We start from the raw sequence: 20,449 nt of genomic DNA, 5'->3' as shown, positions 1-20,449 counted from the left end.
CTAGGATGTGAATAGCACGTGTTTCATGCCTAAGAAATCACCTTGAGCATCATTTATTGTTGCGGAAAAATTTTTAATCTTACAAAAGTAAAATTTCAGCAGAAGTTGAGTAATTGTACTTAAACTGCAACACGGTGTGCAAATGCACTTCCTAGTTAAAACAAAAAAGCCCTTTAATGTTTTTCTTCATTTTTTTTTCAGGACAGGTGTAAATGAACGGAGTTTCAAACTCAAAATGATGAAAATCCCCTACATAGACCTTCCTGAGTGGATACACAAGAGGAAGATGAGGACAGAAGTTAAGGTGACGGCACAGGACTTGTTTTCAAAGGTGTTCTTTTTAGTTTCATTGCTCCTGGAGAAATCAACTTATATCAAAATATGGCATTCCTTGTATTTTTTGTGAAACTGAGAATTTGTAATTATTTATTCATTCAGTTGTTTATTCAAGAAATCAGTGGGGACTTCCCTGGTGGTGCAGTGGTTGAGAATCTGCCTGCCAATGCAGGGGACACGGGTTCGAGCCCTGGTCCGGGAAGATCCCAGATGCCGCAGAGCAGCTAAACCCATGCGCCACAACTACTGAGCCTGCACTCTAGAGCCCGTGAGCCACAACTGCTGAGCCCACGTGCCACAACTACTGAGCCCGCGCACCTACAGCCCGTGCTCCGCAACAAGAGAAGCCACCGCAATGAGAAGCCTGTGCGCCGCAACAAAGAGTAGCCCCCACTCGCCGCAACTAGAAAAAGCCCGCAAGCAGCAACGAAGACCCAACGTAGCCAAAAATTAATTAATTAACAAAAAAGAAATCAGTGGATCACTGCCACACACGCAGTCCCTCTCTGCCCCTAAGGGTAGAGCTGCGTCTGATCCACTGGGTGACACACCTGGGTCACCCAGTGGTGGTGAGTGAGCGGTGATGAGGGCAGTGCTATTTTCGAAGGCTGGTCCCCGAAGGCCCTCTTGACAAGTGACAGTTGAAGCGAGTTCTTGAAGGGAAGTGAGCGCAGGAGCATCTGTGTGTGGCGCGGAGACAGGCACGACGGCGCCTAGAGGTTGAAGAAGTTTCTGTGACTTTCTCTTGCAAGAATAAGTAAAAGTATCCAAGAGCCTTTTCTAAATTAGATACTACCACGTACTCTCAGGTTACGAAAATTAAAACAATCTCATCTTGATGCAGAATTAGAAAGTTGAAAGTTCAGTGGAAGGGAATAAGTAGTAAAGAAATAAAGTCAAATATGTAGAATGTGGTCAATTTGCTTTTGAATATTTTGTACTTTTGTTTAAAAATTTTCCTTCTGTTGCATCACAGGAAATCACAGACGCCCTTCTGTGGAGCTAGCACCAGTGAGTAGAGACGGTCCGTAGGGTACAGGCTCCCAGCGGGCGGGGTCGGCATGGGGTGTGGCCAGCTGAGTGCCCCCCGCTGTCCCGGCCAGGAACCCTGCAGGAGGCAGGTTTCAGCAGTGACCTTCATGCCGCTGTTGAAATTTCCATGCCGTAAATGAGACGATGGTCACTGGAAGCCGTGCCACGTCGGGGAAAGGCAGGGAGAAGGGACGTCACCTCCAGGGCTCTGCACTTGCTGGAGGAGACCTCACGTCTCGGGGGAAACTCACCGAAAGTGTCTTCACCAGGGAAACAGGCATGAGCAACCCCAGGACGCGGGCCCCCTTTCTCCCTTCAGACGGAGGATACAGCGGGAGCTCGAAATCTGGAAGACAGGCAAGCAGGACGTAGCTGCTAACGGTTTATGAGGTGGCCAGTAGCCTCCTGCCTTGACCACGTTTGGGAAGCAGTGGAACCTTAGTCCTTATTTATGCAGCAACGTCGTGGACCTGGAGATGCTCACACTAAGTGAAGTCCACCAGACCGAGAAGGACGAGTACCTCGCGATATGACTTATATGTGGGCTCTAAAACACGATCCAAATGAACTTATCTGTGAAACAGAAACAGACTCACAGATGTAGAGAACAGACTTGTGGTTGCCAAGTGGGGCGGGGGGATGGATTGGGAGTGTGGGGTCAGCAGATGCAAACTAGTATACATAGAATGGATAAACACGGTCTTACTGTACAGTACAGGGCAATATCCTGTGATAAAGCGCAATGGGAAAGAATATGAGAAAGAACACATATATGTATGACTGAATCCCTTTGCTGTAGAGCAGAAAATAACACAACATTGTAAATCAGTTGATTTGCTTCAATACTTCAGTAAAATACTTTTTTTTTTTTTTTTTTTTTTTTTTTTGCGGTACTCGGGCCTCTCACTGCTGTGGCCTCTCCCGTTGCAGAGCACAGGCTCCGGACGCGCAGGATCAGCGGCCATGGCTCACGGGCCCAGCCGCTCCGCGGCATGTGGGATCTTCCCAGACCGGGGCATGAACCCGTGTCCCCTGCATCGGCAGGCGGACTCTCAACCACTGCACCACCAGGGAAGCCCTACACATATATTTTTAAGCATAAACTGTGTCACACAACAACTATTTTTTGTGGCTTATGTGATCATTTTCCCAGATCAGAAGACACGATGCTGCAGGGTGGGTTCCCTGGCGGGTGGTGGGACTGCCCCCTGCCCACCCCCTCCTCAGCCTCCCCTGGTCAGCACTGTCTGCAGTTTCTTCTCTCTTCCTCTCTTTCTCAGCTCTTCTTTCCCCAGACATTGAGATGGGCCAACATCATTTCTCTGGCTGTGAGAGCTGTCGGAAAGGCATTTAGTGGACTTTAAACCCTTGTTTTCATGAGATCAGTCACAACATCTTAATCACACGTATTCTCTCTCTCTCTCCCTGTCTCTTTCTCTCTATCTCTGTCTCTGTGTGTGTCTCTCTTTCACCCAGAGGGTGTGATGCCCACCTGGACATAATTAACCACACTGCGAGGCTGTGGCTACCACACAGCGTACGCTGCCAGCCTTAGTCTCAGACTGATGCTTCCAAAGAAAATGGTTCCCTCTCATGTGTAAACTCACAGTTTAAAAACTTATTTTTAAAATTTACAGTTATTTCCTGATTATTAAAGTGATCTATTCTGTTATAGAATATATAGGAAGCTCTAAAGTAAAAAAAAAAAAAAAATCGTTTGTAATCCCATTACTTGGAGATAGCTACTTGCTAAAAATTTGGTAAATTTCCTCCCAGTACTTTCTATAAACAAGCAAGATTAGGTGCTGCTCTGCACAGTTGACAATGTGGATTTTTTTATCCATCTAATCTGTAACCTTAAACAACTTCTCATGTCATTGTGTTTTGAAATATTTAGAACATCGGCATCATAGACACGTCACAGGGATCTCCTGTCGCTCAGTCTTTGCTTATGTCACTAGCTATCACTTTATGAAAGACTCTAAGACATGGAACTTGTGTCCAAGGTACAGGAGGGCTTTACGTGTGTTTGATTTTAATTTTTGCTCTTTGTTTTTAGTAAATAGGTGTAAAGTTGACAAAGAAGATCTTACGTTCCTTCGGTGTTCTTTCTAGATCTATCAGGCCAGGAATCTGGGGAAGAAAAATAATTTGAGGGGACCTGCCGAGGAGGCACTGAGAGTCGATTCTCCAAGGATGGGACCCTGCGTCCACAGACACCAGGCCCTACCCCCTGCCCCAGACTTGCAGCCCTGGGACCGTGTCGCGTCCCGGCAGAGCTGCAGCTCTGTTGTTCTGTCAGTGACCTGGTTTCGCTGGGCTCGCCCCAGGTCTCTTCAGCTCTGGGAACTTGTACTCGGCCCACCAAAGTGTGAGTTTCAGGGACAGGCCCTCCTTTTCCTGTTTCTTAGGCTTGTGGTTACGAAGAGCCGGCCGCTCCCCAAGCTGTGACACTGGACGGGCAGCCCCCTCGTGGGCGAGTGGGTGGTAGATTCCCACAGGGCTTGAAGGGGAGGGAAACTTTGAAAGAGAATCACAGTTTACTGACCAAGTATTCTTCATTTATTGACTTTGAACAAAAAGTGAAACCAACTGGAGTGAGAACAGAGAAGTTTCCTTAATAGGAAGAGTATTGAAGAAATAGAATGGTTTTTGAAAATGGAGTTTCTAAGGATAAAAAGATTGAACAAGAACCCTAAGGGAAAAGCTCGAATATTATAACTTTAAAAGAGAGGAAGTAAAGGACAATTCAGTCTTTCAGAAGTAAGGGAAATACACCAGGGTGCTGATAAAGACAAGCAGAACTTTCAAAAATTCTGTAACTTTGATTTTCTATCTTTAAAAAGGAAAATGTGTAATTATTAATGTTTATGTTACCTATTGAGCTAGAATATTTATAATTTAGAAAGTCTTTGGTGTACTGTGGACAGAAATCTGCAATTAAGGGGTAGCTTTTAACGTCTCTCAAGTTATCATTGTGTTGAGAGAAAGGATTTAATCCGTTTCTTCCCTGCGTTTGTGTAACTCCCGTCCCTGAAAAGACGAGTGAGTGCCAGCTTTTCTGGTGTTACCGTGCGTGTGCCACGGCATCCCTGGAGGTGAGATACGTGGTCCCCAGCCAGCCCTCACCTGGAACAAACACATCCTTTTGTGCCCCCAAGGAACCCTTTATAACAGGCATGCAGTTCATGGGAGGTGTCCCTAGAGGTACCAGTCGGGACGTTTCTGCAGCTCTGGACGCTTGGACGACTCTCCAAGTGCACCTCCTTAGGAAACACGAGGCAGGTGAACCTGCGTGACGCAGAGATGGGGGGACGTGTGGGCTGGTGGCCCAGTTGGAAAGGAAAACCCTGATAAAATTAAAGCAAGAAGGACTACATGTCAAGTGACCCAAAATGTCATGTAAATCAATAGTCGTGGTGGGCTTCCTGAGACATGGACTTCTCATGCACACAGGAGTGAGGCTGCTGCCAGCAGGGAAGCGGTGGGCAGCGTGGTCAAGACCCTGGGCTCTGGTGCAAGCTGGGCTGGGGGGACCTTGCTCCTGCCGCTGACTGCCCTGTGACCTGGAGCAAGCGACCTAACCTCTCTGAGCTGCCACGCCTTCATCCATAAAATAGGGCTTTCCCAACGCAGCCAAAAATAAATAAATGCATTTATTTAAAAAAAATAGAGCTTAAAATTGTACCTACTGCACCTCGTGTTGCTCGGTTCGTTGCAATAACACAGGAGAGCACACGACATGTGGAAAACATGCAGCGAAATAGTAATTCTTGCTGTTGAGACCCCTTAAAGCTTCCAAGTTAGGTCTCAGAAACAAAGGCATCGAAGCACCGTGGAACTGCAGCTGGGTGCGAAATTGTATTACTACACTGGGGAAAAAAGTTTCGTTAAAAGTCTAAGCATCGGGCTTCCCTGGTGGCGCAGCGGTTGAGAGTCCGCCTGCCGATGCAGGGGACGCGGGTTCATGCCCCGGGCCGGGAAGATCCCACATGCCTCGGAGTGGCTGGGCCCGTGAGCAGCGGCCGCTGAGCCTGCGCGTCTGGAACCTGTGCTCCACAACGGGAGAGGCCACAGCAGTGAGAGGCCCGCGTACCCCAAAAAAAAAAAAAAAGTCTAAGCATCGTTTTGTTAAAAGTCTAAGCATCAGACAGAGGTTAGTAATTACTGCAGCAAATGTATCTGGCAGCCGAGATGCCCCAGATACAGGGCACAGTGCTGTACCTGTAAGAGAACCTCAGCTACAAGGACCCCACAGGCAGCTATTGTCATATTCACCCCACATTGCTGCTAAGTGGAGAGACCAGGTAGAACCAGAGTCCGTTTGATTCCAAAGCCCGAACCAGGCCGAGCAGGGACTTCCCCGGGAGTCCAGCGGTTAGGACTCCGAGCTTCCACTGCAGGGCGCACGGGCTCCATCCCTGGTCAGGGAAGCCTCCTCAGCAGAAAATCAAATCTAACAAAACGAAAGGACAGGTGAAAATGGGCAACTACAAAATGGCCAGGCCCCCCCCACCCCATACCCTCTTCGAGGGGAATGCGGGACCAGATCTACCGGAAAACAATGCAGACTTGAGAACCATCTATTTGTTTCCATCATTATTTTAACTTTATAGACAGCAAGTCTTCCCAAACTTCTCAAGCCCCTTCAGTGACAGCTGTGGATGGAGAGCCGTGCTCACGCGGACACTCTCAGGACACTAGGGCTTCAGTTTAATGCCAGATGTGGGAAGTGAAACACAATTTCCCTGCTTTCAGGGCAAAACAAAACTGCAAGAGGTTTTTTCCCTCTGCCCCAATCCTCTTTCCACAGACAAATTTTAGTTTGCCTTTGACTTTATTCGATGCTGGTCAGTGTGCTTTCTGTCCGTCTGCGGGAAAGAGAACGAACTCGGGCCTGCGTCCCTGTGCTCCGCTGCGTCAGGCTCGGCCGCGGCGGGGACTTGGCCACATGCTGCCACCCAACTGCTCGGTGGCGCACAGCTACGCGGCGGAGGTGAGCACGGCCTTGCTGCTGCTGCTGGAGTGTAGCCTGGGCACGCTGGGCAACGCCGTGGCGCTCTGGACCTTCTTCTTCCGTCTGAAGGTGTGGAAGCCCTACGCCGCCTACTTGTTCAACCTGGTCCTAGCAGACCTCCTGATGGCTGCCTGCCTGCCCTTTCACGCCGCCTTCTACCTGCGGCAGAAGACCTGGGGCTTGGGACGTGCGTCTTGCCAAGGGATGCTCTTCCTGCGGTCCCTGTGCCGTGGGGCGGGTGTCGCCTTCCTCACCGCCGTGGCCCTGGACCGCTACCTCCGGGTGGTCCACTCGCGGCTCAAAGTCAACCTTCTGTCCGTGCGGGCGGCCTGGGGGATCTCGGTCCTGGTCTGGCTCGTGACGGCAGCCCTCACTCACCAAAGCGTGTTCCTCTCTGAGGCCGAGTGCCCCAGTTCTGAGCCCAGGACGGAGTCCTCCTTCAGCCTCGTCTGGCAGGAAGCCCTCTCCTTCCTCCAGTTTATCCTCGCCTTCGGCCTCATCCTGTTCTGCAGCGCCGGCGTCATCAGGACTCTCCAGAAGCGGCTCCGGGACCCACACAAGCAGCCCAAGCTGCAGAGGGCCCAGGCGCTGGTGGCCATGGTCGGGGTGCTGTTCACGCTGTGCTTTCTGCCCAGCTTCCTGGCCCGCATCCTACCGGCCATCTTCCGAGGGGCGCTCAGCTGCGGGGTCCTGAGCTCCATGGTCCACGCCGCCGACGCGACCGGCAGCCTCACCTACCGGCAGGGCGTGCTGAACCCCGTGGTGTACTGCTTCTCGAACCCCGCCTTCAGACGCTCCTACCACAAGCTCTTCTACACCCTCACCCCCAGGGCCCGAAAGCAGGAAGCAGAGGCTCCCGGCTGTGAGCTCAGAGATTCTCACTCCTGAGGATGGCCAGCTCCCCACCTCACGTCCACGACAGCTACCCGGGGGGCGCTGAGCAGTCGTGATGGTTAGTTAAGATTCTGCACTACAAGCTTGAACGCAACTTCAGCACGTGTCACTGCTGTTTACCAGGATTTCCTTCAGCTATTTTGTGTTGCAGAGCAGTTCAGCAAAATGAGCGAGCAGAGCCTTTACACAATTCCCATGCAGGTTCAATCACTAAATGACTACGACACAGTCATAGCTGGAAAAAGATGCTGTGGTGGACCGGTGACGCGGAAGGTGGTGGAAGGCGGCGTGGCAGACGCGGTCCTGACTCTGGTGTCGGCAAGTCACTTTATCCTTCTATGCTTGAATGCAAAAAATGCAAAAACTCTATGCTCTTTTTCTACCTACTGCACAGACTTGTGGCAACTGACATGGGGAAGTGGGGCTTTGGGTCTAAAAACAGGTTCCGCAGGGTGTAAGTCCTGAGCTCGGTTCTTCTTAGCTCACAACTGATGGTAAACTTGAGCTTCACCTGCACAGATTTTACACATCACCTCCAAGACAACACAGTCGGTGCCCTCGTTTATTATAAGGAATACTTTCCTACTAAACGTCTCAAAATTGCTTCTAGTACTTTTTTTTAAGTTTGAATGTCTGAATACTTTTGGAACTCAATCTGCTTCCCCTGCTCTAAAAAAAATCACTGTACTTTAAGCCTCCTGGGAGAAACACACAGTATGAGATACCAATTTGCATGTGAAATGGTGATTTCCACCCAATGGCAACTCCTGAGGACAGCAGCTAGGGACCAGCCCGGGTTCAAGGCCACTGCAGGGAGGGTGGGCGCAGCCCCTGGACACCAACAAGGGCTGCATCTTTTCCTCTCACTCTTCTTAAATTATGTCCCGAATTTGTAGCTCATGCTGGTGACAAAGGATTTAGAAAGTCCGCTTCCTGTCTGCCTTCTCTCTCACTCTCTGTTCAAGGCGGTTGTGCTCTCCCCCAAAGGGACTCACCGGGGTCTGCGTGTAATACAGGGTCCCATGCAGCCCACACCAGGCAGCCTCACCTGGAGCTGCACCTGTACTGCCCCCAGGGAGAGACCTCTGCTTTTCCCAGGAGGTAGTCCTACGATAGCTGTAATAGTTAAGGTTAAAACTGCTGGCATTAGGCAATAGAAAAGGGCAAATCCTCACCCTCTCCCGGAGCTGTTTGCCTCCCAGGTAGGTTCCTTTTACCAGAACCAGACTTGAAATGCGGTGTGACCCCCCACTATTGTGCTTCTGAAGGATGTAGACCCTGTTGACACCAGTATAATGTGCCCAGTGTCCCCAGGGGAGTGAGGGTCCCATCAGCAGCATTGTGCTATTTTCTCGGGTTTTATTTCCTCCTTAGTGAACAGAATTTCAAAGGGCTTAGAAGGGAAATGTGACCAGATGAGATGCAAAGAGGTCGAATAAAATTCTCTGATGGGAACATTCTAGGCTGTGTTTCTTCCCTTTCAAAGAAAAGAAATGTCTCCATTTTTCTTCCTTTGATCTTACTGCATATACAATTTTTAATGATCCTTTTAAAAAAATCCAACATTTAATATAAATATTTTCCATATTATGATAAATTCCCCGTAAGCATTACTGATGACCTAATCATCTTCCCAGAAGCTGTTTCTTAACCATTTTCCTGCTGATGACATTTAGATTCTTTACTCCCTACACAAGTAAATTCCACACCCTGAAATCATGTACCCATTTACAGACATCAGGCGCCCTTAGGTGGGGCAAAGCCAGCTCATGTGGTTGTCTAGACAGGCCTGCTGGCGAACACTGGACACGAATGCTTCCCACGTACGGTCGGTCCTGCCTGGCTCCCTCCACGATGCTACGGCCAGCGGCTCTGCCTGGTGAAACGGGGAGGTCTCCTCACAGCATTACTGCCTCTCGGGCTCTTACTGACCTTCTTCTGGACTCGCTGTGGGGTCCAGGAGCTCCTGAAACCCCCCATGTCTCGGCTAACCCCGGGGTGGCCTGACTCGGTTGATCTGGGAGACATGGGTAGGTTCAAAGGCCCCTCATTAATCCCATTACTGTGCAGCCAGGGCTGAGAGTCCCTGGGTTACTGGCCACGGTCAGGGCCTTTGGGTCAGTATCCTGCTTGGTCACTTCCCTGCTTTGTGACCCGGGACAATTCACCGAACCACTCTGAGCTTTCCTCTTCCATAAAATGGGGATAATAACAACAGACCGTACGGGATTATTGTGGAGACCAAATAATACATAAAACTCTGTTGGGCACAGAGCCTGTACACGACCATATTCAGTGGGTGTTACTTTGCTGTTTCCAAGCGATAGGTTTATTCCCTGATCTTTGTTTATGTCTCCAACAGTCTGTGGGCCCTTTGCAGACACAGTTTTTCGCCAGTGCACCCTCAACACAGAGCCTCGTGGACTGGGTGTCAAGCAGTTCTGCTAGGTCAAAGCTTTATTACTATTCTTTCTTCCTAGTAATTCTTTTCTGCATATTTTCCAAGGATTCTGTGGAAAGGACGATGCTTTGTAGTGGAAGCTTCAGGACCCTCTGAACAACCATCTCTGAGGACGTTTTGGTCACCCTGTCCTGTCACTCCCGTCAAAGACACCAGCTCTGCACTCAGACAGTTGTCTTCTTTAAAGACGTAGAGTGACAAGATTCTCGACTTCTCCAAATTATTTTCTCTGAGAAAAGGAAAAGACTCAAAATGAAAGTGTGATTAAAGAGTACACGATGGGCCTCAGAACCACAGCTATGTGCTCCCAGTAGCAGATTTTGGTTTCTTTTCCCGTGTGACTCGCTTCTTGTAAGACAGCAGGTACCCAGCCCTGGCTGCCAGGCTTGCAAATCTCAAAACTGTCTTAATCCCGACAAATTCAGGAGCCCAGATCTTCGTGTGAGTGGTGCATTTCTCTCCCTATTCAGGTAATGCCGTCCCTGTTTCAAAATCCTGGTCATCTACGTCTTTTTCTTTCCAAAATCCAGCAGAGGCCACTGAGCCCTCCCTGCACACACCCTGCAGGTGCCGGTGTGCTGTCTGGGACACTCCAGTCTCTGTCCTGGGAATCCCTACCCGCCACTCAGGTCCAGCCTCCGGGACCTACCTCTGACATGCCCCAGCCAGACCCCAGCATAGCGCCTGACTCAACCCAGCCCAACGGCCTCCCGTGGGCCTCACGTCTGCTCTCCCCACCCAGTCAGCTCCTTGCACGGGGCCCGGCACACAGTAGACGCTTAATAACTGTGGAATAAACACATAAACAAATCGACCAGATTTAAAGCTAAAAAGTTCACTTTATCCACTATTTAATAGGTTTTTTCAAAAAAAAAATTCACTTTGAAACACTAGATCCAGAGGCAAACTTAAAATTGTATCGTAAAGAATCTTCTAGGGAAACACAATACAAAGGAAAATATAATTTGCACATTTAATGGAGAAAAGTTTTTCCTCTATATTTTCGTAATAACTTCTGCCAAGAATTCAGGCAACGATTTTGATTTATCTAAGGGTCGGGATGGTGAACGGATACCGTGTTTGGCCGTGGCCTTGGCGGGAACTGGGAAATGCATCACGTGCCTCTCAGAGGCTTCCCGAGCACACCGCCCGTGCTCACGGGGACACCCCCTGCACAAACAACAGTCACCCTCAAAATGTCTCTTTTATAAAACTGGGGTAAAATGTACGATCTTACCCGTTTTTAAGCGTACAGTTCAGCGGCACTAAGTACCTTCCCACCATTGTGCAACATCGACACCGTCCATCTCCAGAACGTTTTTATCGGCCCAAACTGACACTCTGTCCCCATTAAACACTAGCGCCCCTGCCCCTCCCCCAGCTCCTCCCTCACCCCCTCCTTCCTGTCCCTATGGATTTGACTCCTCCAGAAACTTCACATACGTAGAAGCAGACAGTACTTGGCTTTTTTCTTAATGATTATTTCACTGCACATGACGTCCTCGGATTTCGTCTATGCTGCAGCCTGTGTCAGTCTTTCCTTCCTTTTGAAGGCTGAATAATCATCCACTGCACAAGTGCACTGCGTTCCATTTATCCATGGGTGTCAGTGGACACGTGGGTTTCTTCCTCTTCTTGGCTCTCGTGGCTAACGCTGCTATGAACATGGGTGTGCAAATATCTCTTCAAGACCCTGGTTTCAGTTCTCTTGCGTCTATACGCAGAAGAGGAATACTGGGTCATATGCTAATTCTAGCTTTAGTTGTTTGAGGACCCTCCACACTGCCTCCACAGCGGCTGCACCGGTTTCCACTCCCACCAACAGTGCAAGGGCTCCAATTTCTCCACACCCTCGCCAACCCTTGTTGTTTTCTGGGTTTGTTTTTTCTTTGTTTGTTTGTTTGTTTTTTAGAGTAGCCATCCTAATGGACGTGAAGTAGAGAAATGCTTCTTTGAAAATCGGGAAATGCTTGATAACGTCAGAGACTAAGAAGAAGACATCCCTGTGCCCGGATCCCGGAGCACCAGACCCAGGCCCACCATGAGTTCGTTTGTGGCCGCACTGTTCTCTAACCCACCGAGATCTCACACAGTGTCTGTCTCTAAGGCTCTTTTTCACTGAAACCATAGGCCTGAGGACAAGTGCACCGGGGATGGTCAGAGAAGCCGTCCCCTGGTTGCAGAGTCGCGCCACTCCTCTCCCAAATCCCAGCCACAGACGCCGGACGTGCCCTCGGCTCTGAAGTCAGGACCAGACCGGCTGCCGTCCAGCTGGGAGTCCTTCGGCCTCGGCTGGAGCTCAGCCCTGCTGCTCTTTGGCCAAGGGACCTCAGGCACATCACCTTGTGGAGGTTACATCTTCATCTGAAAAGTGAGGGCGACGACCCTGTCCTGGAAGGATGGCTGGGAGGACGGCTGACCACCCAGGGCCATGTCCTGACCCATCCACGCTCGATGTCATGGGGTCTTCAGTGAAACGGCCCCTGCAGGACAGCAGTCTGTGGGCCGTGATCAGAAAAAAGGAGAACGGGGACGTGCGAGGCGCCGTCCCACTTCACACCCTTCCCCTCCTCCACCCGGCACGCACAGCCCAGTCTCTGCCCGCCTCTCTCTGCCGCACACGCCAGCCCGGCCCTGTGGCCTCTCCCTCTCATGCGGGGTTACAGACGCTCCTCCGTGGTCCGGGCTCTTATCTTCTCTTCCTCTGTAATCCGACAGGCTTTCCACTAATCGGGCAGGTGGTCTGAGGGTGTAGATGGTCTACACTCGCACACACAGGGCGTGCTGAGCCGAGTTTTGCCGGCCAGTACTGGACCCACTTCTATGCAGCCGTGTGCTGGTACCAGGCTGTCTGGGAAGAGACGACAGCCCTGACTTGCAGCAGTCGAGAGGTGTCAACCCTCCCACGTGGCTGACTCGAAGCTGTGACTGACTCACAGCGGCTTCCCGAGGGCTCCCCGAGGAGTCTGCGGCTGTGGCCCCCTCCCTCCCCCTGTCCTGGCCATCAGTCCCCGGGAATGATGTGCATCTCACTCCCGCACCTCGGGTCACCCGACAAGAAGACAAGGACAAAATGAAATGCGCTAAGAAGAGAAGAATCTCCCGCAGACCTCGGGGCGGGGGGAGAAGTTCCCACTAAGGGTTGGCAAGGGGGATGCACGGGAGGGTGTGAGGCACCCGTGATCCCATGCCAGCATTTAACCCCGTCAGCCCTGCTCGTTGTCCACCAAAAGTATCACGTGCCCCTTGTGGAGACTTCTGGAAACATCCTGCAAAGAGAGCTTGTCTTAAAGGCCACCAAAAGGCCAGTCAAACCCAGGCACCCAGAAGAAACCTAGTGGGATGCTTGGAAGTGTGAGCTGTAGTAAGCAGAGGATAACGGAAGGCAAGACCTCGGATTTCCGAAGAACCAACAGGAAGCAATGTGCTTCGGCAGATGGTACGTGAAGAGCTCGGGTATTCTCAGGCTGGAATTCCAGCTTCTCCACTTACGGCTTCCAACTGCCCCCCTAGAGCCGCATGGCCACGCTGTTTGCACGTCTGCAGCGAGGAGGTGATGCAAGTGTGTGCCCAGTGAGATTGGGGGGTCCTCTGAGATGCTCAGCGTGATAAAACCTCCTGGTCCCACACGTCTGGACACACTGAGCTCGGGGTCCTGGTTGGGTCAGGCTCAGTCCTCCTTTCCCTAAAGAGTGAATAAAACAGCATCACATCTACAGACAGAGGGAACTAAGATGATTTTTGGAGAATATCTTAAATGAAAACTTACAAATGCACGTGATAGTCACCAAAACTGCTACAAGATCTCCCTTTCACGTATTTTACTGGAAAAGTATATAATAACATGGAACTTTTTTCTTAAGTGTTCTAATCAAGAACAGCATCAGATGGGATGAAGTGAGAGAGTGGCATGGACACATACACACTACCAAACCTAAGGTAGATAACTAGTGGGAAGCAGCCGCGTGGCACAGGGAGATCAGCTCGGTGCTTTGTGACCGCCTGGAGGGGTGGGATAGGGAGGGTGGGAGGGAGACGCAAGAGGGAAGAGATATGGGAACATATGTATATGGATAACTGATTCACTTTGTTATAAAGCAGAAACTAACACACCATTGTAAAGCAATTATACTCCAATAAAGATGTTAAAAAAAAAAAGAATAACAGAGGGCGCCGACCTCCTTAGGGCCCCGCCTTCCTTTCTACACCTCGGGGTGCTCTAGTGTCCGTCCTGGTGAGCCCTGGGGGCCGCACTTCCAGACAGCGCCCGCTCCCCGGACGCGGAGGTGTCACCAGAAGTCATGCGGGAACAGGCACCTGAGTGTGCCAAAGGGCTGGGTGGAGCTGAGACCCCCCGACCCCCCAGACCCCCCCTCCTCCCAGGGCCGCTCCTGGCCCCAGGCTGGGCTGTCAGGGAACACAATGGAATCTTCTACCCGAGGTCCAGCCCCTGACAAGCAGCACAGGATGCTTTCCACATTTTCATTCAAATGGGACGGTTTGCCCAATGGGCCACTTTGCACGGACCAGACAACTGTCTTCGTTCTGTGACATTTTATGTGACATCCTCAGCAGTTTCTTGATCCTGTAAAGGGAGATCACGGCAGGAGATTGTGTTCCAGAGGATTCCTGTTGATCCTAGACGCCCAGGCAGCCCTGGCAGACGGAGATTCAGAGAGGGGAGGACACAGATCTGTGTGCAGTGGACGGGGGGAGAGAGAGGGAGGAAGGGACGGGGTTTCGGGCCCAGACCTCAGGGGCCCTGCACAGCCGCTGCCCCGGTCACCCGGCTGTGCACTGCGCCATCACTGCAGCAATCTGACGGTCCTGGGAGGTGGCTCTCCAGACTGCTGCTGCGTCTGGATGGTTAAATCATTCTCCATCTCAGAATTCTTTAACAGCTGCCCAAGGGCTGCGTTCAGCCCACAGAAGGCTTTTGATTGACTCACAAGTTATTTTTACTGACTTTATATTATACGTAGTTAAAAAAAAAACCCAAGACTCTACCTTTTTAAAAGTTCAGATTTTCAGCTCTTCTTGAAAAGTGGCGGATCCGCCAGCCCTGGGCGCACACTCCCCCGGCATCGGTGGGGCTGGAGCCCCACTCCTCGGGTGGGTTTCACCTACCAGTCCCTGCGTCTCGGCCGGTGTGTGTCCTTCCTGGTCCCAGCGAGCGTTTACGCCATCGTAGACCCTGAGCTACACCTCACGGAGTTTCAAACGCAGTTTTCAGTTTCCCCTCCTGGGTAAGTGTGATGTTTAATTGTCTGCGTCCGCTTGGCCAGACAGTGGTGCCCAGCGACTCATCAGACACAAGCCCAGCTGTTGCGAGAAGGTGCCTGTGGACGAGGTCAGTGTCGTGAGCAAAGGAGACCCCCCCCACATAACATGGTGGGCCTCGTCCAATCAGGAGAAGGCCTTAGAGACAGAGCCCCGAGGTTTCCCAGAGAAGGAGGAATTCTGCCCCCAGACCGAACACAGAAACCTGCCAGAGCTTACAGCCCTGTGAGCTGCAGGCTTGTCACCCTCACAGACATCGGAGTCGATTCCTCTAAAAAATCCCTGTATCTGCGCACACACCTGCTCGGTCCCTCGGGAAGGAGGGCTCTCCTCCACCTTCCCATTTAGCAGACGCAGCGATTTCAGTGGTGGCTACCAGTGCAGATCTTCAAAAGATTTGCTTTTATCACTTTATTTCTGTTTCCATCACCCCCAGTCTCTCTCACTCACATCTCTTCATGCTCTTAATTGCAGGCTTCACCTGGGCCTCTGTCCCCTTCTCATCCAGAGCGTCCTCCTGTCCTATGACGCCCTCGTTTCTCCCCCGACACGCTTCAGACCCCTCTGCCTCTGGCTTTTCTCTACAATCTTCTTGTGCCTGCGCTGGAGACAGTCCAGAGTCCCCAGAGCTCGTGCATTTGGTTTCTGTTCAACATGAACCTGAACGGTTCTCGGTTAGATTCAGCCTATATCGGATCCGGCTGTATGTTTGTGCAGCCCTGTTCAACATGAATGTTCAGCACAGAAGGTAGGTTTGTTTCTGACCTCTGGACAAAAGCTCGAACTGCTCTGTTATCTATACATTCGTATGACACCTTTTTTCATTTAGCAAGAAAAAAGCGGCCAGGTCTCACCAAAATCCTAACCCCATCCAGCACCTGCATGAAATGCAGTCACCAGCTCTGAACTGCAGGTTTTTGTCAATTAAAACTCAACAAAGGTATATTTCATAATAGCAATTATTCCCAAATTAAAACTACAGGCAAAAGAAACCTTCTTTAATCCTGAACAGGAAACTGGGGAGTGAACACACTGGCCGTTCTAGAGAAAATAAATGTGTTTCAGGGAAATAATTCCTCCAGGCAGCCACGAGCTCGGCTCGGGGAGACTCAGACGCATTGTTTTTGTTTCTAAACGTGAATTTCTACGTCGAGTGGGAGACGTTCCCGAAGTCTTTAATGACTCACTTTTCTCGTTTTTACTAGAACTCTGATGCAATCATACTTCTATGATTCTGAGACTCCAGTCCAGCTGCGTAATAACAAGCCTGTTATTCTTATTAACAAGCCTGGGACTCTCCTGTGATTATATCATTTTACCCACAACACATTAAAAGCATTACAGCTTTAATCTACGGCTAAAACATTTAGTTTGATTCCCAACAGCAGCATCCTAAAATGTTAAGAGCTGGCTGCCTAGAAAAATGCATTAGCTGTTACTTTTGCCAATACAAAGGTAAACACCGTTAAGATAAAGGAAGAAAACAATAAAAACACAGTAGCAAAATTACCTGGAAAGTTACCATAGTTACCTAGAGACCATGGTAACTTAGCAGTCGCAATACTTGAAAATTAAATTCCCAACCTGACATTTAAGGGGTGTGGATGTGTGTGTGTGATGGGAGGAGAGTGAGAAAAGTGAACAGATTCACCAGCAGAGAGGCAGACAAAGGGACTCTGCGTCCTCAGTGGGCAAGTGATGGAAGGGGCGTCCAGTGGATCTGACCAGAGGACTCACAGGCTCTTTGCCCTTTCACACTGGACAGCAGCTTGAGTGTCTGCAGATGGGAAGGGGCTTCCTGGGCGCTGGTGACAGGCGGATGCTCCCCTCCTGGTCCTGCCCAGCTGCCTGGTAGCCATGGTGGCCGTCACCAGCCTGGAGAGACCTCTGGGCCGAAGTTCCTGGCGAGTGTCCGGCCGGTGTCTCTTCCTCAGGTGTGAGACATCGACAGATTCCTTCAGCCCCGAGGGTGGGCGCACAGGGTATGAAAGTCAGCAGGTGAGGGTGCAGGCAGCCCAGCTGTGACTTAACAGGAGGGTCGTCATAATTCCCACACAGAGGGCTCTGCGTCTGCTCCTCTGGGTCTGCTGTCCCACCTCCACACTCAGCTTGGGTCTCACGGGGCCTGCGACTTGCACCCTCTTGCCCAGACAAATCGGAACAGCAATGCTGGCATTTCAAGCGGGATCAAAGTATTTATGGAGAGCAAAGCTAGGAACCAAGTGCCGACGACAGGCCAGGCTTTCTAGGCACAGGGTACGGACTTGAAAAATGGCCCCCTGACCACAGGGCCGCCCCTGGGGACCTCCTGCCGTTTGAATAGAAGAATGTGTGCTTTTCACACAGCACGGTGGAATCAGAGCTGCAGCCCTGCCCCAGAGGTCAGGGAGAGTCGGGCAGAAAAGGTACTTGAGTATGAAAGTGTTAAGGTCTGTGTCTTCCTCTGTGTGTTAACTAGACAAACACGCTTTGGGTGTGGAACCACGTGCTAGACACTGGCCGTCACTGGTGAGACAGACACGATCCTGCCCTAACACCGGCTCGTCTAGAGTTGGGCACAGACCCTAAGAAGTGAAATACATAGGACAGATGGAGGAAGGAAAGTGTGAGAGGCTAGGAGGCCACCAAGAGGATGCATGGGGACCCACCCGGGTCAGGGAGAGACGTCAGGAAGGCCTCACCAAGAAGGGCACCTTTCAAGGAAACCTGGCGGGATGAGCAAGTGTGATCCGTGCCCAAAGAGGACCATCCAGGTGGAGAGGACCGTGCCAAGGAGGGAAGGCATGGCCTTGGGCGGAAGGGGGCCAAGCTCTGGCTGGGACCCTGGGCGTGAGAGGGGCCTGCGGTGGGTAGGGGCAATGGGGTCCAGGATGTCAGGCCCAGCGGGGGGGCAGTCAGGATTGTCTTCTAACTGCAAGGTCAGTGACCAAAAGGGGTTAAGCAGGGAACGGAGACGATGCACTTTGGGTTTACAAATCCACTCGGGCTGCAGTGTGAAGGCAGAAGGGAGGGTGAGAAGACAGGCCATGGTGCTACTGCAATGGTCTGTGTGAAAGAAGATGTGGTGGGTTGAGGGGCAGTGGGCCCCGTTATTCAGAGATGTGCTGGGAGACAGAGCCGGCGGGCCTGGAGATAGCCTGGAACGGGGGCTTTCCAGGGAATGGGCTTGGTAAACACGGTGGGCAGAGGCAACAGTCATCAAGAAGAGAAAGGCTGGGGCAAATCAGCTCTCTGGGAAAGACAGAGCACTTGTCAAGTTCAGTGTGGAATTCGAGGCCCGGTGGAGGTATCTGGCGGGCACATCCAAGAGACAGGTCTGTCTGCGAGCCCAGAACCTTGGGGAAAGTTCCAGACTTGTCATCAGCAAGTGGCGGGCGAGGGTGGGGGGCGGAAATCCAAGGATGGGAGGCGGCCTGGGTGGGGGGCACGTGGGGAGGGAGAGAGTCCAGTCGGAGCAGCTCTGCGTTGCGGGGGCGGGTAGAGCAGGAGGGGCCGCCACTGCAGCACAGAGGATGAGCCCCGGGAGAGAACGCCCCCGGCCAGGACACGTTTGGAGATGCTGCTGAGAGGCAGGTGGCCCCTGGGTCTGAGGAGATGGCCACCAAGGTCATGAACGTCTCCAGAAACGCCACCCCGCAGCCCCTGCTCCCCAGATGCGGTGGGTCAGTGGAGGGTCTCTGCGTGGTGGCAGAGACCTGACCTTGGAAGTCAGGTCTGCGGGTGACCGAGGACAGCTCGTTGGGAAAGGCTTCCCCAAAGGCGAGGCTGTCAGCAGCCTTTGATGGGGGTGTCCAGTGCGGCCACCCCTCCTCGCCCATCACTCACACCGGCAGACCAGATGCAGGGGCATCTCACCTGGAGCCCCTATGACTGCAGCCTGCGTCCAGCAGGGGGCGGCAGCGCCCCGTCCAGGAGGCCAGTGGGCAGCACATCTCCGGTGAAGTAAGGACCCTTGTAAGGACCCCTTTACAGCGTCTCATAGATGCACTTGTTCACTACTAGTGTGGAGAGATGTGCTGGGCCATCGCCTACATGCTCGGTTCAGAAAAAGGACCCCCAGATGTCCTTTGTAAATTCAAATTCTTAAATTCAAGGAGCCAGTTAACCTTTCAAAATGAGGCAGAGAAATAAAACTTTCTCATTAAAATATTAACCCTGATTCCAAACACGGTACTTGGGCAATTCAGACTGACCAGGTTATCACGAAGGTGGGGAGGGAGGCCACTCCTGGGCAGAGGGGGCTGGACCGATCCCTCTTCTCAGAGACCCTAGCCAAGACCATCCCCACTTCTTGTGCTCTGTTCTTTCTACTGCAACTTGAACGTTTCTTTAAAATTTGCAACCTTTGCTCTTTTTTTTGAAGTGAGTGGTACAGCTGCCCTTCCTTCCCTTGAAGTTCATTTTCCCACCGTCTCCCCTCCCCTCCCACAGAGTAACAGTCCATGGTGACAGAACTGTGGTGTATTCACTGTTATTACACGTGTGTGGACACGTGGCCGCCCAGCGGGAGACATTTCTCCAACTTTCTTTCACCTTGCTGTAACCACACGACTAAGTTGAGGCCAATAGGTTGGGAGAAGTGATTCCCACAACTTTCAGATTGTGCCCTTAAAGGAAAGGCCCCCTGCCTCCCCCTTTTCCTCTTTCTGTATCCTGGGGTGAAAATGTGAAAGAGGGAGTTACAGCAGCCCCCTTGCACCATGAAGACAGACTGAAGTTGAGGACAACGGCATCCCGCTAGTGTCCTGGATTGTCTACCTGTACTCTAATACAAGAGAGAAATAAACCAAGGGATTAGAAAAGATACAGCTCCTACTGCTAGCTCTCCTGTAGATTTTCCCAAATAAAACATCAGGAAAATTAGTATATTAGCACATGCAACTCGAGCAAGAACGTAAGAAAGCATCTGGCAATTCGCAGTGAGTGTGGCGGGTGTTCATATACTGAACCATAAAACGTGAAAATAAGTCACAGCTGCTCGTTCCGAGCTCTGCTTCCGCAGCCTCCCCGCGCGTAAAGTCCCTGAGCACAAAGACAGCGTATGTCCCTCTGGCTCCCACAGGGCAGTGAGCTCCACGTCCGAGGACCTGAACTCCGTGAGGGCTGCAGCGATTCGAACGGCCTTCCCGCAGTTGTGAGGGACGATACGGGCTGCTCCAGGAATCGGATGAGATAACAGAGGCCTCTGAAGTCTCGAGCCAGGAGTGCCCTGTTCGTATAAATGGGTGGGCGAAGGGGGTCCCACCCCCCCGGCACCGTCACAGCTGCCTTCTGCGGCCACAGCTGCTGCCCGCCACCCTGAGGCCCCCAAGAGAAGAGGGTGCTCTCGACATCAAGTACAGAAGTGGCCCAAGTTTGGGGAAATTCCCACTGCACTGAAGAGCTGGAGGGTGAAGCAGGGAGGCGGGAGAACCCCCGCCCCCAAGGGG

At 51.6% G+C, this 20,449-nt stretch overlaps 1 protein-coding gene across 1 annotated transcript; it reads left to right on the top strand.

The window, feature by feature from the left end:
* Positions 1 to 6,319: 6,319 nt before the first annotated feature.
* On the top strand, positions 6,320 to 7,273 carry GPR31 (G protein-coupled receptor 31; the record flags this gene model as incomplete). The annotated part of the gene is made up of 1 exon (XM_082669418.1): positions 6,320 to 7,273. The coding sequence occupies one exon, from the start codon at positions 6,320 to 6,322 to the stop codon at positions 7,271 to 7,273; it is 954 nt and encodes a 317-aa protein (XP_082525544.1).
* Between the last annotated feature and the right edge of the window lie 13,176 nt (positions 7,274 to 20,449).

This window comes from Grampus griseus (genome assembly GCF_964374135.1).
Source record: "Grampus griseus genome assembly, chromosome: 13".
Lineage (NCBI taxonomy): Eukaryota > Metazoa > Chordata > Mammalia > Artiodactyla > Delphinidae > Grampus > Grampus griseus.
The sequence above is the reverse complement of the archived record's forward strand: the minus strand, read 5'-3'. Positions and strand labels throughout refer to the sequence as shown.